Source organism: Nematocida minor (genome assembly GCF_024244105.1).
Source record: "Nematocida minor strain JUm1510 chromosome Unknown 7877, whole genome shotgun sequence".
In the NCBI taxonomy this organism is placed as follows: Eukaryota; Fungi; Microsporidia; genus Nematocida; species Nematocida minor.
In genome coordinates, this window is record NW_026250378.1 from 1 (window position 1) to 18,780 (window position 18,780).

The following is an 18,780-nucleotide window of genomic DNA, read 5'->3' on the forward strand; positions in this document are numbered from 1 at the left end:
AAAATATAGACATTATTTTCAGAAAAGAAGATAAGGATAAATATTTACCTATAGGTTATAATTTTGCTCAGAATTTGAGAATTTCTTGTGATAAGCAAATAGACATGAAGAAAATTCAAGATCTGCCTGAGTCTAGCTAAATCCACTAAGAACGAATTCTCTTCGTTAAAATAGTACTTCTACTAGTTAATGCATGCCTTAACTATTCATAATAACACTAAATAAAAGTAATATTCAACCATTCTTCTTCTGCCATGCATCCTTCACTTTTTATTTTTATTTTTTACACTGTTTTACTATGAAGTATAATAGTATAGTCTATCAATAATACATTCACTATGCTTCTAGCTGTACATTGCATCTATTCGTGCTAATACTAAGATTTTTAACAAAAGTATTTGATTTGTTCTCACCATATGGCTGTTAAGGTAGAAACTGCATTTGAATCACTGCAATCTTCTCAGATAAATATGTAAAAACTACAGCCTAGTACTAGATTGCTGTACAGCCAGAGCACCCTGCTGGTGAATCTACCAACAGAAATGGCAGAACAAAACAAATTTTTAGGGTTAAATTATTTTTGCAACTAAACTTTCAAAACACCCATGAAAGAGGTCAAATTAAAGATAAATGTCAGCAAAATAGTGCAGTCATGCAAGTTAATCAACACTGAAGAGTCAGATGTGCGCATCAAATCTAATGAACCAGTAGAGTACCTGGCTATACTAAAAAGCATCATCAGCGAGAGCCTGGAAATAGAAAGTAGCACCTGCAGCAAAAAAGAAAAAGAAGACGTTTTGAATACAATTAAAAATAACATATATCGATACTTTGCATACAATGATTACAGAAGGCCTGACGTCATGCACAATTTGCACTTTGCACTAAGCATCAGAGATACTGCCACAATCGAATACGAGACTATCCGGCTGCTGAATGAGCTCATAATGCCAAACCCGTTCATATACAACCCAAACCACGGAATTCGCAGAAAAAATGCCAATAAAGAAAGGCCAGAGAATATAACTCTATTTTCCAAAATCCCTGACTCGCTGTGCACTAGAGCATATACACTAGAGATCGACGATAGAAACTCGTCGAGTTTAGAAAGCATGCTCCACTTTGCCTCGGAGAGCCTGGACAGAGAGAACTTCCGCGACATTTCCAACTCCTTGAATCTGAGAAACATAAAGTTTTTAAAAGAGTACTCATCCATAGAAGAGCTCTACTCCCTGGACAAGCTCTACGCCACTCCATACAAAGATACCTGTGTGCCATTGGTGGACTACGGACTGAAGCTTATCCACACAAACTACAACGAAATTCTCGATTTGATGAAAATGATTAGAGAAATAAAATACTCTGATGCTAATAATAACAGCCCAGAGGATATAGTTAAAAAAATCAGCTCTTTATTCGCCAGCGAAGAAGACTTGAAAATAGTCATTTCTGTCGGCAATAATCTAGAAAAAATTAACTACGAGAAAATAATGCAAACACACATAATTAGAGTGCTGGAATACATGGCAAGCAGCACCGACCTTTTGAAGGAAAAAGAGGGATCAAACACACTGAAGATAAACCCTAGCTTAGATGAGTTTTATGAGAACTACATAAGAAATACAGGCTTTAAAGAACTAGTCTGCAGAAAAAAAGATAAACTAAATGAAGAGGTGGAAAGAGTGACTGATTTTTTCATTGCAGAAAACATAAGATGCAGCAAGGCAAAGGCAAAACTGCAAGCTACAAACATAAATGATCTAGAATCACACGAGGATAGTGTAAATGCGATCTTTTCTGTTGGCCATCTGGAAAATAAAATGCATTTGTTAAACTGGGAGCTAAAAAAAGAAGTTCTGGTGTATCACAGCATCCAAGAGCTTTGGGCCATGTTGAAAGCATTTGATAACATAGCCCCAGCCCAGCAAGAATATATAGTCAAAAAGATAGAAGAATTTGAAAGAATGCAGAACACGAGGCTAGTAGAAGAAAGAAAGCTTTTCTCAACAAGGCCTGCCCAGGAGAAGATAGCTAAAACACTCACACTGGCTGTTATTTGCATGGCAATATGCGCCTTGCTTATTGCCTATTCGAGGAATGAAGTGAAAATTGTCGGTTGACTATCTATCTAGCTAGCACAAAACTAACAGATTCTCTTGCTCTCTTCTTTACTCTCTATTCCACCCTATTTCTTTAGCATAAAACCCGAAAATAAAATAAAATGAAGTAAAACTCTATCCATGTATATACTTTTATTCTCAAATAATTTTATTTTTTATTTTACCTTTCTATACACTTCTAAGAATCCTGCACTAACAAACCAATCGAGAATTCATAGACACACTTAGATCCTTAATTTAGTACAGAAACTGAACAATAGCAAGAGAGTACTTAAAATGGTTCTTTTATCTACTGCTACTACTTCTTTGGCGGTTGTAGCGCATGATAAAAATATCAAGTAGCTCGTTGTGTGCATGCATGTTGGACTTACTGCGGTTGGCATTTCGGAACACAAAAAACTCTGTTTCCAGAAACTCTGGCTTTTTGGAGAACTCTTTGCAGAGTATTTCTAGCTTTTTCTTTGCATCGCTTTTTGTAGAAATTGCCACTCTCTTTTCCAGTCTTTTCTCTTCTGTGTCATTCTCTGTGCTCAGCGAGCCTAAGCTTCTTTGTTTTTTTTCTGCTTCTTCAAATCTTCTTTTTTCATGATCTATTCTTAACCTAAGACTCTTCAGACTATTTCTGCTCCCGTTTTTCAAATCTTGGCTATTGTCTACTATCCATGTGTATATTGTAGACATTCTTCCTACAGATATACTGCCTCTTTCATCACCACACAACAGCCAGAATCCCTGCAGTTCGCTATCTTTGTTGTACTCTCTTGACTCTATTGCTGCAACAAGCTCATTGAACTTTTGTTTACTTCTTTTTTCTTTGTGATCTTTATCAACTATGCAGTGCGTGTACTCGTCTACACTGCTTGGCACCCTCACATACCACACGGCCTCAACGGTACCATCTGATGTTTTACTAGAGCTGCAGTTCATAACGTAGCAGCTGAAATTTTTCTTCTTCTGTGCATCTGGTAGTATGTACAGGTTTTTGTAATATCCCTGCACATCTGTATATTCCTTTCCCTTATACTTTTTATTATAGTCATACACATCAGGTTCTCTATTTTCAAGATCTGTCAGCTTTATCTCTTCATGATGTCCTTTTTTGGTAAAAGGCCCCAGCTCTACAGCAGACCGCATCAAAGGAGTAAGAAACAGTGGCACACAAATACTTCCCTTTTCATGAAGGTACTTAGGCCTAAACTCTGTGAACGTAAACTTTTCCTCCAGGCTGTGCCTGATGTGGTAGAATACCAGCTCGCACTCTCCCAGCTCTTTCACTGTTTTGTTTCTCTCTTCTTTTTCTTTGATGTACGACCACTTTCTGCTTTTTTTGTTCACTTTGAAGGGGTGAATAACATCTGCATACTTCTCTATTCCATACAGTGTCTTTATGTACTCTACTATCTTGCTGACTGTGTGTAGATAGTGCTCTTCTTCGCTGCCATCCTCCTTATATATGGGCATGCAGAGCATCTTAATTTGGCCCAATGCGTTGTCCACATAGTACACGTGGTAGTGTGCATTCACGCTTGGTGCAACACTCCAGCTGTGCTTCTCAAGTGAATACCTAGAGATTGCCACTCTTTTATCCTGGTCTTCAGGTGCCATGGTTACTGTCATCTCACACTTCATGCACTTCTGGCTCTTTATTACACACTTTCCTGCTAGAATATAGTTAGCCTTTTTGTCAACCACTTCCGCATTTTCATAGAACTTGGCAAGAAGAGTGTATATCTCTCTATACAGTTCAGCAGCTGTGGATTCTTCTATTCCTCTCCCCATATGCGTACTTTTAAGAGTGTTGTAAAAGTCAATGTACATTTTCTTGCTTTGTTTTTTTGCTCTGTGCGCACCCACCAGTTTGTGCATGCCTAGTAAAATCTGTCTGTTCTCTTGGTTTACATCTGGGTCATTAGAGGTGCTATGTCTTTCTATAAAATCCTCGGTAATGCCGGAGAAGTCTTGGTAGACTTCAGGCAGTATCATGATCATGCGCACTGCATAGGCCAATGCATGATACTTCTTCTCTAACTGGATGAGGTCTTCCTGCTCCTTGCTCAGGCAGTAGTTCAGATCAAGATGTTTTTGCATGTATATATCTCCCACTGTTTGGTTCCATGCGGTTAGAGGATTTTCCAAAGTCGTTCTCATTGGCTGATTCTCTTTTACATATGCTATCAGATCATCAATTATTCCGGGATAGTAACCTTCAAGACTCTCCACTGTTTTAATATATGCACGATTCTTGCTATCTTTGAAGAGCTCCCTCAGACCTAGAAGATCATTATACCTTTTGTTTATAGTTGGACTTTTTCCTGCAATGAAAAGCCAGAGAACGTCTTTTTTTACCAATGGAGTAATATGAACAAAAAAATCTTCAATATACTCTTTGAGCTTTATTTGCTGGGATTTGGACTTTGCCTCTCTAATCATGGCTTCTTCAGAGGTGGGATAGATGCATATTGTTTTGTGGTTTGATCTATAGACCTTTCTTGTTATGTTTTTCAATCTTTTGCTGTTCCACAGTCTGAACACGTGCTCTTTTATTTTTTCCTTTTCATATAGCAGTGCCGGACTGTCTTGGGTGGACTGCTCTTTGCTTTCTTTCATGCTTTCTTTTTCTAACTGCTGGCAAGATAGATCTTCTGTTTCTTTCAACGAGTCATTTCCTCGGGCTCTTTTGTTTATTTGGACCTGAAGATCACTGTAAAAAGCCTGTAGAACGTCTATTTCATCAGCTTTGTCTATTTTTCTTTTTTTTCCCTTTGAAGTTTCTGCACTTGTGTCCATCAGGCTTGAAGCGCGCTCTTCTTTACTAGACTCTGCAGCATACTGCTGAAATAGCTCAGACGGATCTGTTGTTTCATTTGAAGCATTTAAAGGACTGTCTTCCATGGGAGAGCCTTCCATGGTTTTAGTAGATGGCTCAATAGATGAAAGATATTCTCGGGTTATTCCACTTTTTACTCTTTTTTCTTTCTTTGATGGCCCGGGAGTACTGTCTTCTCCCTGATTAAGAGCCTCTCTACTCCCTCTGCATCTTGTGATAAAGAAAGCGAGGAGTGCTGTGCCTGTACCTAGCAATTTCCTTATTTTCTGATTTTTCATGCTAAAAAATCATTTTTGCTATTTATGATGGGTTTTAGTTGAGTGTTACTTTTTATTTTTCAGTATTTAAATTGCTTAATATCTATAAATCTGCAAGGCATGCTTAGCACAAGCCTAGAGTAGTAAAAAATCTTAAAACATGTTTAAATTGGGCAATATACATTTATTGCTACTCTCATTCTTGGCATGCTCCCTGAAGTATTCCTATACTTATATACATCTATGTGATGGAAACTGAGTGTGCTCTTTTTATCCTATCGATGATAATACAGAAATTATAGAGTGGACTAGCTCTGAAAGAAACCAAACGCGTGATAATAGAAACCTGCAGTAGAAAACAAGCTAAAATAGCTGGCATAGACCGTACTTAACCAGCGGCTGTACATTTTACACAATCAGCTTAGTCCTCCCCCATCTCGAGATAGTGGTATACTCTCCCGAGGTGATAGACATACGAAGAGTAGAATAAATCTGGATACAAATACCTGCATATCTCTGCTTTAGCAAGAACGCACAGCTCGTAGACCAATGTAGACGTTACACACGTGATAAAGATAGAGCATATGCCCTCTAGAAAAGGATCTGAAATAAGTATGCGCATAAAACAAAAATAAAAACAAAGATAAGAGATATGGATTATTTCAAAAACAACTGATCTTAGCCTTTTCGAAGCTCTGAAGAGCTAAACTCTTGGATCGTCCTTTCTAGGCAGCCAACTACCACCGGTTAGACCTATCGCACTGCAAAGGCTTTTCCTACTTTACACAACACTCTTTGCTTTTCTTCACCATTATTTTTATATCCAATATTTTATTTCTTCCTCTATCCCAAGAATAAGAGAAGCTATAGCTTGATCTGTATGATGGACAGTAGAAACCAATACTACACTACATCTACTCGCTCTTCTGTTCTCAAGTACCAGTCTTTCTTAGCTTAGGTCGCATTTATTACACCATCAGTACATTCGCAGTAAAGATGCATTAAATCAAGCAGCCCGAGAATCTATTTATTTATGGGGGTGTATTTTTGGCACTTGTAGGTCGAAATCAAAGCATCAAGAATCTCGTTGTGTGCTCCGAGGTTGGACTTGCTGTGGTTCACATTTCTGAGCACGATGAGCTCGGCCTGTGCGACAGTTGGCTGTCTAGAAAGTTTTATGTGTGACTCTTCGCGCAGGCGATCCACCTTTGCTTTTGCCCTGCATTTGGCAGTGTTTGCCGCTCTCTTTTTCCTCTGTATTTCCTTTGTATCGCTTTTATGCTTCACTCCTAAACTTTTCTGCCTAGCCTCCGCCCTTTTAAGGTACTCTTCAGCCTTTTTTACCCTTAGCTCTATCCTATTTCGTTCTTTCTGGGTTATAACCTGCTTGCACTGTTTGCTATTCACCTGCCAGTTGTATATTGCTGACTCTGGCCCACTTAATGCACTATCTTTTGTGCTGTTATTGCACAGCCAAATGCTCTGCAGGTCGCTGTCCTTGTGGTACTCTCTTGACTTTACTGTTTCGATAAACGCGTTAAACTTTTCTATGTTTTTTTCCTCTCTGAAAGATCTATCTGGCAGACAGTGCGTGTACTCGTCTACACTGCTTGGCACCCTCACATACCACACGGCCTCAACGGTACCATCTGATTTTCTACTAGAGCTGCAGTTCATAACGTAGCAGCTAAAAGTTTTCTTCTTCTGTGCATCTGGCAGTATGTACAGATTGCTGTAGTATTTGTGCACATCTGTATATTTCTGGCCTTTATAAGCATGGTTGTACTTGTATATGCTTGGCTCCTGACTTTCAAAATATATCGAATCGAGTTCCGTATGTTCTTCTTTTTTGATAAAAGGCCCTAGGTCCACTGCAGACTGCATCAGAGGCGTAAGAAAGAGCGGCACACAAATGCTGCAGCTGTCATGAGAGTACAAAGGCCTAAACTCTGCGAAAGTAAACTTTTTGCTTTCTAGATGTTCTTCAATTTGGTAAAAGACCACCTCGTACTCTGCCAAATTTTTTAGTGTTTCATTTCGGTCTTTCTCTCTGATGTATGTCCACTCTCTTGTTTCTTTTTTTACTTTAAACGGGTGTATGGTGTCTGACTGCTCTTTTACCCCATACAGTACTTTTATGTGTCTCACTATGTCACTGATTGTGTGAAGATAAAACTCTTCTTCACAGCCGTCTTCTTTATGCACAGGCATGCACAGCATCTCAAGCTGCTGCTTTGTATTGTCCAGGTAGTACACATGATAGTGTTCCTGTACGTCCGGCAAAATACTCCACCTGTTCTCCTCTTGTGAGTATGTAGTCTCCAAATGCTTTTCCTCGTAGTCATCTGATGCTATCTTTATTTTCCCTTTGCACTTCATGTACTGCTGGTTCGTGACTATGCACTTCCCCGCCAGAACATACTCATTCTCGTCAATTAACGGGGCTCTTTCGTAGAAAATCCCAAGGGCTGTGTATATTTTTTTGTAAATTGCAGCTGCTGTGAGCTCTTCCAGCGCTCCTTCATCGTGCATAGACTTTAAAATGCTGTAGAGCTCTTCGTACACCGTTTCTTCTGCTTCTTCTCCCAGATACATTTGCACTATTTTGTGTATTTCCAGTACAATTCGATAATTATTTCTGTTCATCTCTGTCTCTTCTGTGACCTCAGTGTACTCTATAAACTCTTCACTGATTTTGAAAAAGTCCTGGTGCACTTCAGACATTGCAAGGAGCATCCGCACAGCCAGATCAAGCTCGAGGTATTTTCTGTCCATCTGACTGACTATGGCACGCTCTCCCATCATGCCGCAATTTGGCTTAAGAGTCTCTTGCAAATAAAGATCTCCCAGGCTCTTCCTCCACTCAGTTTGAGGAATGCCTGTGCTGACAATTCGAATAGGACGGTGTTTTCTCACATATGCTATGATATCTTCAATCACGCCAGGATAGTATCCCTTGAAGCTCTTCAGCAGTTTTTTATACAATACATACTCGTCTTTTCTGCTATCTTCATTCGCGAGCCAACTCTTTATCCCCCAAAGATCCTTGTACTTTGCGTATATATTTATAGACCTTGATGCAACAAAGAACAGCATCGCATTGCGGTCTATTATAGGCGCAATGTGTGTTGAAAACTCTTCAATGTCCTCTCTGAGCTTCTGCTGGTACAGTTCTAACCTTGGCTCTTCTTTCATAGGTTTATCAGAAATGTCGCGGATATACACTGTTTGGTGGCATGTTTTATATCTTTTTCTCCTCGAGTTTTCCAGCCTTTTTTCATTCCACTGTTTGGTATCAAGGTTTTTTACCTGCAATTTCTCCACTTTACGTCTTGTCTTCCCCTTCTCCAGCCTTTGAAGGTCCTTAAAGGGGCACTCTTCATCTTTTATTCTTTTTTCAGCATTTTTCTGTGCTGAAGATGGCTCTGCCGTTTCTTTTACTGAGCTTTCTCTCTTTTGTTTCTTGCTGCTCTGTGCGGACTGAAGGATGTCTGTGGGACTGCATATTTCAATCATTTTTCTTTTTCCGTCTATATGCGGAGTAGAACTACCAGTTATCGCATCTAAAACATGCCTGCCTCCCTGGCACGCAGTAAAAAAGAAAGTGAGGAGCAACGTACCTGCACTCAATATTTTTTTCAGTTTCTGATTTTTTTTCATGCCAAAAATCATACCCTGTTATTTATAACTCCCAGTTTTAAACAATCAGAAGGCTCTCAGTGAGAATCTCTTTGCCAATGCTTTATTTTCCCATAAATTCATTTGTATGCAAGCTCTTCACTCTGTGAAGCCATAAAACATCTACTAACTTATTGAAGCATAACCACTTTGTACAGCTATCTGTAAATATGAAAGTGACGAGTGTGGTGTAATTCTTTATTTTTAAATATTTATGCCAAAGCTCATTTTCTTAATTGTGCATCTTTCATAATAAAACGTCATAAACTATGAATTAGCATCAAAATCTCATAGACTAATTAAAAGTAACGCTTATCTGCCAAGATTAACAAGTAAAAACATCATCTATGTTTCTGTAGAATAAAATCTACATCTATTGGCATACTAGAATATACATGTGCCAAAATAATAAAAATAAAAAATGACACATTATGACTGTTACTGATCAATTGCTCCCACAAGAGAAGTATATAATAAGAGAAAAAATGCAGAATCATGGACATAAAAAGAGCTTCATTCTTTATCATGCTGCTCTGTGTGGGATGCTACAAATGCAGCAGCATTCTTCATTCTAATAAAGGATCATACGATGTAACTGTTCCCCTTCGAGATGAAAGAAGCGGAAATGCAATGAAATCTGAAGATGAGGAAAAGGGCTGCTGCAGTAGAGCACTTGCAAAGGCAAAGAAGTATACATGCATGGCTTTTACCTCAGTAGCTAAGAGAAAAACAGCAGTGAAGCTTGTCTTTATTTCGCTTGGAGCTGTAGCAATTGCGCTGCTTTATCTGCGCATAAGACTGGATGCTAAAGTTGAGGAAAAAAAATTTCTGCTCAACCTCTGCCACGAGCAGATAGAAAACAGCGCAAGAACTTGCTACTCAAAGCTAGAGGGCACGGGGCAGCTGGAGAAAATGGGAATTTTAAAGTACAACGGGCTGTTCGGCAGTAATACCGTAAAAGAAGAGGTTGACTCTATGCTTTGCTCCGTCTCTCTATACCAGGAAAATGGAGACATCAAAGAAAGAGATAAGGTGATCCAGTACCTATCAGAGGCCTCCGCCATGAAAATTGTAGATTCTATTAAAAGATACATAGAAGGCAACCACACTCTAACTCCAGAAACAATGCCAAGCGAAGAAGAGCTAGAAAGAATAAGCAGGCTTTTCATTATATCTCTTAAAAGAAAAGTAAGAGTATTGCTTAATCTGATATTCAGTATATTTTTACTTGAAGACTACAAAGAAGAAGCGCATGCAAGGATAAAAAAAATATTGGAGATGTGCTGGACTTTCTAGAGAGAATAATAAAGTAAAAATTTAAAAATGTGTACAAAATATTTTTTTGCAATTGAAATAACACTTTTTATTGACATATTCTGTGTAGGCTTGTGCATTCAGAGCGCTAGTATTTATTTTACCTCAAAAGCTATCAGAGTTCCTAAATAAGCCAATACACTTTATTATCTTAGTCAATAGTAATTACAGTGTGAGGACTACAATAGTATATTAGCTCTACTTGGTCGAGGTGCATAAATAAACTGTATAAACCAAGAGTGCTCATTAAAATAAAAGAGTTTCTTGAGTTACATAAAAAGAAATAGAGAGAAGGCAATGGAAATGGCAATAGAGAATGTAACAGCACAGTTTACACTACAATGTGTTTTAGAGGATTGCATAAAGTAATAAATGTTGATTTATTGATTAAAATTTTGTAATGCTAATATAGCTTTATAATCCAGCAGAGAAACTATTTGTTCAGCATCAAGGATTTTCTAAATTGAATATCTTTGGACTGCTGTAGTTTATGCATTTGTGGTAGTACATAGACTTGATAACTAAAGAGGTCAAGAAGTTATTGGTCTTCTCATCTAGCTGTTTGATTTCAGACAGCTGTCTTCCTATTTTCATCAGAACATTTACATTTCTGCAAAAAGAGCGGATTTTTTTGAGCATGAGCATGTAAATAAAGTACGGCTCGGCCATTTCAAAAGGAGTGCTGTGCTTTGGAGATCCATCGCTTGCGAGCTTCACAAAAATAGCGTTTAGCTCGTTTATGTCTTTATCGGTTTTAACGGTGTGCAGCTTAATCAGAAGAAAGTGCAGTTTTATGGTGGCAATCCTTGTGTGCAGTTTAATAGAGTCTTTATAGGAGGCTTTTTCAAGACTCTCTGGCTTTAAGTCCTTGTTTAAAGAGAGCTTGTAAAGAAAGGGGTTTATCTTGTTTGGGTTTATGCTACTGTTGTTGTCAGAGAATAGTCTGTTGAGGATGTATAGCCCTTTATTTACCTCTGCTGTTTTGCTATTTGTACTTTCATTCTCAAAGTATTTAGAGTTTACAGGATTTAAAATTTCTGTTACAAAGTCGTTTTTGTGCTCGGGCTTTGCAACTTCTTCTACTTTTTCATCTGACAGCGGGTCATCAATTTCTTCTAAGGTTTCAACAAAATCAGTGCACACTTGCGATGTGTTATTTAAAGCACTGGAGATTATTTCAACCTTTTCTTCTATCTCATCGGCATCTAAAGGCTCTTCATCGGCATCTAAAGATGCTTCTGCAGATATATCCGAATCTTCTTTATTCCTCATATACATGTCTATTTTGCTAGAAATAAAATTCAAATCTAGGCTAGGTTTCTCGTTCTTATAATCTAAGTTTGATGTATCCATTGCTATATTGAGAAGTTCATTATTACTGCTGCCTGCACTTTCTACATCATGTGCAGTGAAGGCGTCCGTTTTATTATAATGATTTTCAAAACTATCTAGAACTGTATGATTGTTATCTAAAGTATCATCTGGTTGATCGCTTGAAGCATTATCATCGGTCTTTACTCCTAGCAAAGTATGACTTCGACTTGCAGAGTTCATAGAAAGAGCATCAGACAAAGTGTGCATATTTCCTGCGGCTCTATCGTGCATGTTGTTGTGCATATTTTTTCTATTTTCTTTGTTCTTTAAATGTGTATCTATTCTGTTAGAAATAATGCCATTGAAATTTGTTCTACTAGTCTCATGATAGTCTAACTTTGATGCATCTTTTGCCTTATTGGATAGATCGTTATCCAAATTATCTGTATTTCTCATATCATACAAAGTGAATGCATCATCTAGTTTATGGTAGTTTTCTTGGTCATTTAGCACTGCATGATTCTCATCTAAGTTTTCATCTGGTTGATCGCTTGGAGTATCAAAATCGGTCTTTACTCCTAGTAAATTACTACCTTGGCTTGCAGAATTTATAGAAAGAGCAACAGACAAATCATGTATACTTCCTGCAACTCTATCATGCATTTTATTGCGCATGCTTCGTTTATTCTCATCGCTCCTTAGACGTGCATCTATTCTACTAGAAATAATGCCATTAAAGTTTTGTCTGCTAGTTTCTGGGGTATACTCTAACTCTGATGTATCCTTTATAGCATTGAGTGCATCCTGATCACTATTGCTCATCTTTCCTATATCATGTACAGTGAAGACATTATCTCTATCACACCCATCTATTTGAGTTTCTGTATTTAAATGTTCGTCATCTAAATCATTATCTGAACGATTGCTTGAAGCATTATCATCGTTATTTATCCCTAGCAAATTACTACCTTTACTTGCAGAGTTCATAGAAAGTGTACTAGACAAAGTATGTATACTTCCTGCAGCTCTATTGTGCATGCTGTTGTGCATGTTTTTTCTATTTTCTTTATTTTCTAAATGTGCATCTATTCTACTAGAAATAATGCCATTGAAATCTGATTTGCTAGTCTCATGATACTCTAGATCTGTTGCATCTTTCGCCATATTATGGAGTTTGGTATTATCATTAATTATTTTTCCTACATTATGTATAGTAAAGGCATCATCTAGTTTATGATAGATTTCTTGGTCATTTGGCACTACATGATTATCATCTAAACTATTATCTATTTCATCACTTAAAATATCAATACTATTTTTTACTCCTAGTAAAGTATGGCTTCGACTTGCAGAGTTCATAGAAAGAGTGCTAGAGAGATTCTGAGAGCTTCCTGCAGCTCTATCGTGCATGTTGTTGTGTACATTTTTTCTATTCTCATCGCTCTTTAGACGTGCATCTATTCTACTAGAAATAAATCCATCGAGATTTGTTCTGTTGGCCTCTGAGGTATACTCCAACTTTGATGTATCCTTTGCCTTATTGAGTAGATTGCTGTTCAAATTGTCCATCTTTCCTACGTCATTTATAGTGAATGCATTATTCCTATCACATCCGTCTATTTGAACTTCTGTGTTCAAATGTTCATCATCTAAATCACCATTTGACTCACAATTTAAAATATCATTATCGGTCTTTACTCCTAGTAAATCACTACCTCTGCAAGTAGAGTTCATAGAAAGAGCACTAGCAAGGTTCTGAGTGCTTTCTGCTGCTCTATCGTGCATTTTGTTATGCATGTTTTTTCTATTTTTCTCATTCTCTATATGTTTATCTATTCTGCTGGAAATAATGCCATTAAGATTTGATCTGTTAGTCTCATGATACTCTAGATCTGTTGTGTCTTTTGCCATATTATGAAGTCTGATATTATCATTTCCTAACTTCTCAATATCATGCAAAGTAAAGGCATTATCACTATCACAGTTATTTTCTAAGTTATCTAGTTCTATACAACTAGCATCTAAATCACTATTTGGCTCAGAACTTAAAACAAGATCATCGGTCTTTATCCCTGGTAAATTATTTCCTCTATCTGCAGAGTTCATAGAGAGAGCACTAGCAAGGTTCTGAGTACCTGCTACAGCTCTATTATGCATTTTGTTATGCATATTTCGTTTGTTTTTCTCATTCTCTAGATGCTTATCTATTCTACCAGAAATAATACCATTGAAATTTGATCTGCTAGTTTCTGGGGTATACTCTAGCTCTGTTGTGTTCTTTGCCTTATTAAGTAGATCTTCATTCAAATTGTCTGTATTTCTTATATCATGTACAGTAAAAGCATCGTCTCGATTGCAGTTATTCTCTGAGTTATCCAGCTCTATACAACTAGCATCTAAACTATCACTTAAGGCATCATCATTATCAGCCTTTACTCTTAGTAAATCATTGCTTCTACTTGCAGAATTCATAGAGAGAGCACTTGAGAGCTTCTGAGAGCTTCCTGCAGCTCTATCATGCATGTTATTGCGCATTCTTCGTTTATTTTTCTCATTCTCTATGTGTTTATCTATTCTACTAGAAATAATTCCATTGAGATTTAGTTTTCTAGTCTCATGATACTCCAACTCTGATGTATCCTTTGCCTTATTGAGTAGATTGCTATTTAAATTGTGTGTATTTCTCACATCATGGATATTGAATGCAGTATGGCCATAGCTATCCTCTAGATTATCATCTGGCTCTAAGCTCATATCGTTCTCAGATATATGCTCATCATCGTATGTGTTTTCCTCCTCTAGTGGATTTGTTAAAGTTAAAATATCTTTTTTGCTACAGCCTAAAGAAGGCGTTCTGACCATTATGCTTTCTGCCATCCCGTAGTTGCCATATATATACGATTTAAAGGTGTGTTTTGGCTTTTCATTCTCAGGCTTTCCTATAAGGGACAGAGGCACAGCATCTGCATTGCTATTTGCCATTATGATGTATTGCGGTAACACAAAACAGGAAGAGTGTTTGTTTTTGTGCGCGCTCTGCTTTCTATCCACTTCTTCTACGATGTTTTTTCCTAGCGCAAATGTTCCGTACGCATTTTCAAACACTGTGTACTCTATTTCTTCGTTTTTATTGTTTTCTATCCTACAGAAACACAGTTGAGCACACGCTGCCAGTATTAGTGCCATTACCACTTTATTTTTTTCCCACATAACAAACCAGAAACACTTTCTTGTTATATAGATAGAATGTTTTTGTTTTTTGTGTCTTGTGTTGCCTAATTAAATCAGCCTTTTTAAACTCATTTCTTCTGTATCCACCACATATTTACTTAGCATCTAGCTATGCTTCTGCTTTCTATTGCACTCTCTCCTGCCTTGGCATGTTTGTGTGTGCGTATTCTCTTCTAAAATCTATCCATTTATCTAGCTGTCTTTTCTTTTTGCATCTTCTAAGTTTCTGTTAGTATTTTTATTTGTTTGTGTCTATTATTATGTGATCTTTTCTGCATTATTTTCTTCTTTTGATAGAATAAACATTTGTATTAAAAATATGGACGCAAGAACACTCGAAGAAGCAATCATGCAAACAGTGCTGAAAAAGCCGCAGAAGAGGAAGATATACGGGCAAAGAGAAGACCTTCTAAACGCCACAGCGCATGAGTCCACTCTTAGCACAAGCTTTGTTCTATGCTCTTTCATCGTGTTTTTTGTATGCTCCTACACGCTAGTCAGATACAACACTGTGTGTCCACAGCCATACTAATACCTTCACAGAAGATTTGCTAATTCGTGCATTTTGTACTTAAATAAAATATGCGATGTCTCTCTAGGCATCCAATCTCTTAAACGGTGAGTTTCTGTAGATGGAGAGATAGCCTACACTTTACTCTAAAAGACACTCTCTGTTTAGATTTCAGTTGACAGGCTGTCACCAAAAGCTCTGCTAAATAAAAGAATTCGCATTTATTATTTTAATATTGACAAATAAACTATTCTACAATGGTATTTGCGGCGAAAAAAGAAAGTCGCAGAAGGAATAGACAGACTCTGCAAACATGTCAAAAGAGAGAACGTCCTCTATCCAGTCTCCCTCCTTCAGCTCCATCACTCCCAGAACATCGCTGGAGATCTTGTTCTTAATAAAGTATTTGTGCAGGTACATCGAGAGCTTATCCAAGCAAATAAGCGCTGTTTCCTGGAGGGTCTCAAGCGGGCCAGAGAAAAAGCCCTTGCACACTAGGAGCAGTAGATACCTCCATATTTCCGCAAGTCTTTTAGGGCTTACCTCTTCCAATATGACCGACCCATCTTTTGTGTTTGCTATTTTGAAAATAACCTCCAGCTGTCCGTTCGAAAGAACCGAAAGAATGTCCTGTCTTGAGAGGATGCAGGAGCTTAGAAGCTTTCTGACTTCTTTTGTTATTTTTGAAAAACACTCATTGGCCTGTTTTTTATTCACCACAAAAGACGAGTCTTGTGCCTCTTTTTCCTTTAGAATGTTCCACAGGGATATAAGTCCTTTGTATATATATCTGTGCCTGAAAGAAAGCGCTTCTTCTGGGAGATGCTCTAAGATCCTTGCCAGAAGAGAAACCGTGCTAGACGAAACATGCAGTGCTGTTGATTTGGCTAAGAACACAAGAGCACTGTAATATTCTTCAGCCACTGTGTCAAACTTAATAGCTGTTTTCCCACATGGACAAAAGTTGTTCTGGTATATCCTGCACATACTGTGCTGTGTGCACTTTCTCACAGAGACATCTGCTCTATCTTTTAGCTCTATGCAAGGATACAGATACAATAGCCTCTTATAATCTCTATACTTTCTAGCACACATACGAGTGCATCCACTTTCTGTCTCTTTCATGCTCTCCTCTTCTGCATTAGGGAGATAAGCATCTGAAGAGAGGCTCTTTTCGTGACTCTTCTCTTCTAATACTTTTTCTAACGGCTTTTCTGTCCTTTCCTCTCTCTCTTCTCTCTTCACTTCCACGTAATCACTTTCTTTCTCTATCTCTGAGCTTTCCGTCTTCTCTGAGCTAGAGCATTCTACCTTACTGTCCTTGGTCTCTGGTGCTTTTTGTGCTATTTCTCTTTTTTCAGCTCTTTTCAATATTTCACACAACATGTCTTCGTAATTTTCTATAACCTCTTTGTCTACCCCTTTTTCTTTTAAAGAAACCTCCTCTATTTTCCTGGACACCCACTCTGCCATAATAGCTCGCATCTGCATTTCAATGAGAGCCATCTCCTGGCAAGAGAGTACATCTCGTGCCTCCTCTGACTCGCACGAAAGCCCTTTAAACTTCCTCAGAGACTCTTTCAGCTCGTGGCTGGACTTAACTCCATTTACGTACATCTCATTCAGTGCCACCACAACCTCTAGAATACCGCTTGTTTCAACAACCTTCACTGTTTTCTGTGTTTTTCCTTCTGTTTTTTTCTTCTGCCCCAGCTGGCTAATAATATCCGGCAGAATGTCTGCCTTTTTAGGATCAATGTACACTATCACCAGTGTTCGTACCACGCCATCTGCGAGCGCGCGCACCAGCCTAATCTGCTCGTACGGATAGCACACTATGATGTAGTACATTCGAAGGCGCATGATATCGTCTGTTTTCTGGCCGATCTCTTTGGCAACCATCCCCCAGAGATTCTTTTCGTCAACCACCTGCAGCCCTCCATTTGAAATAACTATGCTGAGTATGTTCTTTGTGAGCATTACGTGGTGTGGCTGGATCTTTGGAAGGCCCAGCACCTCATTCAGCCGAGAGTGCTGCCTGGCTGAATCAATCGACCCATCAATGAGCGGCATAACTGCAGATGACAGAATGCTCGTGTGCCGTAGCTGCGACATCTGCGAAACATCGTACATACTGCTCAGCAGCGGGTTGTACATGCTGCTCGATGCGCCCTCTGCTCTCCGCCCTCCAAATGAGCTCTCTGAAAAAGCCTGAATGTTCGGCAGCGCTCCATAGAATCCTTCTCCCTCTATGGCGCTAGTATTCGAAATACCGCTTGAGCTGAATGAGTGCACATTAGAGTGGCCATGTGCTTCAATTGGCGAGAATACTGCCCCTCCCACTCCTCCGCCTATCTCCTGGCTCAGCAGCCCAGGACTGCTCTTTGTCTGGTAGCTTTTGCTCGCGTACGGACTTGTTACATTCAGTCGACTATCTACGGTCTGCAGCTCGCTGTTAAAGAACGATAAGCCGTGGGGCGTGGAGAGGTTCATAATGGGGCTAGACATTAGCGTAGAGTCCGGGCTGTTCTTAAACATAGCGCCGTATCCGCTATCTATCCCACTGGCACTTAGATGCGTATTTGCCTTTGGGCTATTATCTATTGCACTGCCCATTCTATTTATATGCGGTAGATGCGCATACGAAGCGCCAAGTCTCTTCACAGTCTCCCACGGCTCCCCTGCCCCTCCGCTGCCATTGAAAGAGAATGAAGTCCCTGCAGATGCGCTGGGTCTCTTCATGCTCCCTGGAAACGCGCTCTTCTCCTTCCCCGGGCTTTCCTGCAGCACTCCAGGCCCTCTAAACGGCAGGTCCGAGGGCACAGGTATCTTTCTCGGAGAGTTGAGCTTTGAGAAGCCTTCACTGCTGTATCTACCCCCTCCAAACTCGCTCCCAGGCGGCTTCACCCGCATCCGAGGAAACCCTGCAGCTGAGCCAAACGGAAGAGTCTCTGGAAAAGACGGGGGAGACGCGTGCCGTGTTTCCGCTGCGCCCAGGAGATCCATGTACTTGTTTGTGTAGTATGTGGGCTTTTTTGTGTAAATCGCCTTGGACAGAAATGCATCGCTTATATTTACCATTTTCCGAGCCTTTTTTTCCTGGCATTTGCCGCATCCTCTGCAGTCGGCTCTGCAGTGCTCTTCTTCGTGCATTTCCTTTTTATTAATTTGTTTATTTATATCACTGTGCTCGCTTTGGCTATAGGCAATGGCTGCTTACTAGATAGTGGCTCTTTAGCTCAGTGGTAGAGCGTTGCTCTCGTAAAGCAAAGGTCAGTGGTTCGAATCTGCTAAGAGCCTCTTTTTTTCTTTCCCCATGCAAATTCTTTTTCAGCTCCCAAAGAACCTCCCGCTCTCTGCGCTCCCTCCCAGCGCCTCTGTGGGCACAGAGTTCACTGCCGATGGCACTCTGTACACCATTGAGCTGGGAAGCCCTCCCGATGCAGGGGTGCTGGTCAAAGGAGTTCTTCACAAAATAGATGCTCTTTACGTGGTTAGGCCTAAATAAACACAGTTTACATATCTTTG

At 39.2% G+C, this 18,780-nt stretch overlaps 8 protein-coding genes across 8 annotated transcripts; 4 read left to right on the top strand and 4 right to left on the bottom strand.

Annotated features, from left to right (window-relative positions):
- Nucleotides 1-605: 605 nt before the first annotated feature.
- NEMIN01_1812 (uncharacterized protein) lies at nt 606-2,120 on the top strand (the record flags this gene model as incomplete). The annotated part of the gene is made up of 1 exon (XM_051477754.1): nt 606-2,120. The coding sequence occupies one exon, from the start codon at nt 606-608 to the stop codon at nt 2,118-2,120; it is 1,515 nt and encodes a 504-aa protein (XP_051333714.1).
- Nucleotides 2,121-2,405: 285 nt separating this feature from the next.
- Nucleotides 2,406-5,225, bottom strand: NEMIN01_1813 (uncharacterized protein; the record flags this gene model as incomplete). Its single annotated transcript, XM_051477755.1, has 1 exon — nt 2,406-5,225. The coding sequence occupies one exon, from the start codon at nt 5,223-5,225 to the stop codon at nt 2,406-2,408; it is 2,820 nt and encodes a 939-aa protein (XP_051333715.1).
- A 1,002-nt stretch (nt 5,226-6,227) lies between these two features.
- On the bottom strand, nt 6,228-8,864 carry NEMIN01_1814 (uncharacterized protein; the record flags this gene model as incomplete). Its single annotated transcript, XM_051477756.1, has 1 exon — nt 6,228-8,864. One exon carries the CDS (start codon nt 8,862-8,864, stop codon nt 6,228-6,230), a length of 2,637 nt encoding a protein of 878 aa, XP_051333716.1.
- Nucleotides 8,865-9,377: 513 nt separating this feature from the next.
- NEMIN01_1815 (uncharacterized protein) lies at nt 9,378-10,178 on the top strand (the record flags this gene model as incomplete). Its single annotated transcript, XM_051477757.1, has 1 exon — nt 9,378-10,178. The coding sequence occupies one exon, from the start codon at nt 9,378-9,380 to the stop codon at nt 10,176-10,178; it is 801 nt and encodes a 266-aa protein (XP_051333717.1).
- Nucleotides 10,179-10,643: 465 nt separating this feature from the next.
- NEMIN01_1816 (uncharacterized protein) lies at nt 10,644-14,720 on the bottom strand (the record flags this gene model as incomplete). Its single annotated transcript, XM_051477758.1, has 1 exon — nt 10,644-14,720. One exon carries the CDS (start codon nt 14,718-14,720, stop codon nt 10,644-10,646), a length of 4,077 nt encoding a protein of 1,358 aa, XP_051333718.1.
- A 340-nt stretch (nt 14,721-15,060) lies between these two features.
- On the top strand, nt 15,061-15,273 carry NEMIN01_1810 (uncharacterized protein; the record flags this gene model as incomplete). The annotated part of the gene is made up of 1 exon (XM_051477752.1): nt 15,061-15,273. The coding sequence occupies one exon, from the start codon at nt 15,061-15,063 to the stop codon at nt 15,271-15,273; it is 213 nt and encodes a 70-aa protein (XP_051333712.1).
- A 231-nt stretch (nt 15,274-15,504) lies between these two features.
- On the bottom strand, nt 15,505-18,405 carry NEMIN01_1817 (uncharacterized protein; the record flags this gene model as incomplete). Its single annotated transcript, XM_051477759.1, has 1 exon — nt 15,505-18,405. The coding sequence occupies one exon, from the start codon at nt 18,403-18,405 to the stop codon at nt 15,505-15,507; it is 2,901 nt and encodes a 966-aa protein (XP_051333719.1).
- A 163-nt stretch (nt 18,406-18,568) lies between these two features.
- NEMIN01_1811 (uncharacterized protein) lies at nt 18,569-18,760 on the top strand (the record flags this gene model as incomplete). Its single annotated transcript, XM_051477753.1, has 1 exon — nt 18,569-18,760. The coding sequence occupies one exon, from the start codon at nt 18,569-18,571 to the stop codon at nt 18,758-18,760; it is 192 nt and encodes a 63-aa protein (XP_051333713.1).
- Nucleotides 18,761-18,780: the final 20 nt, after the last annotated feature.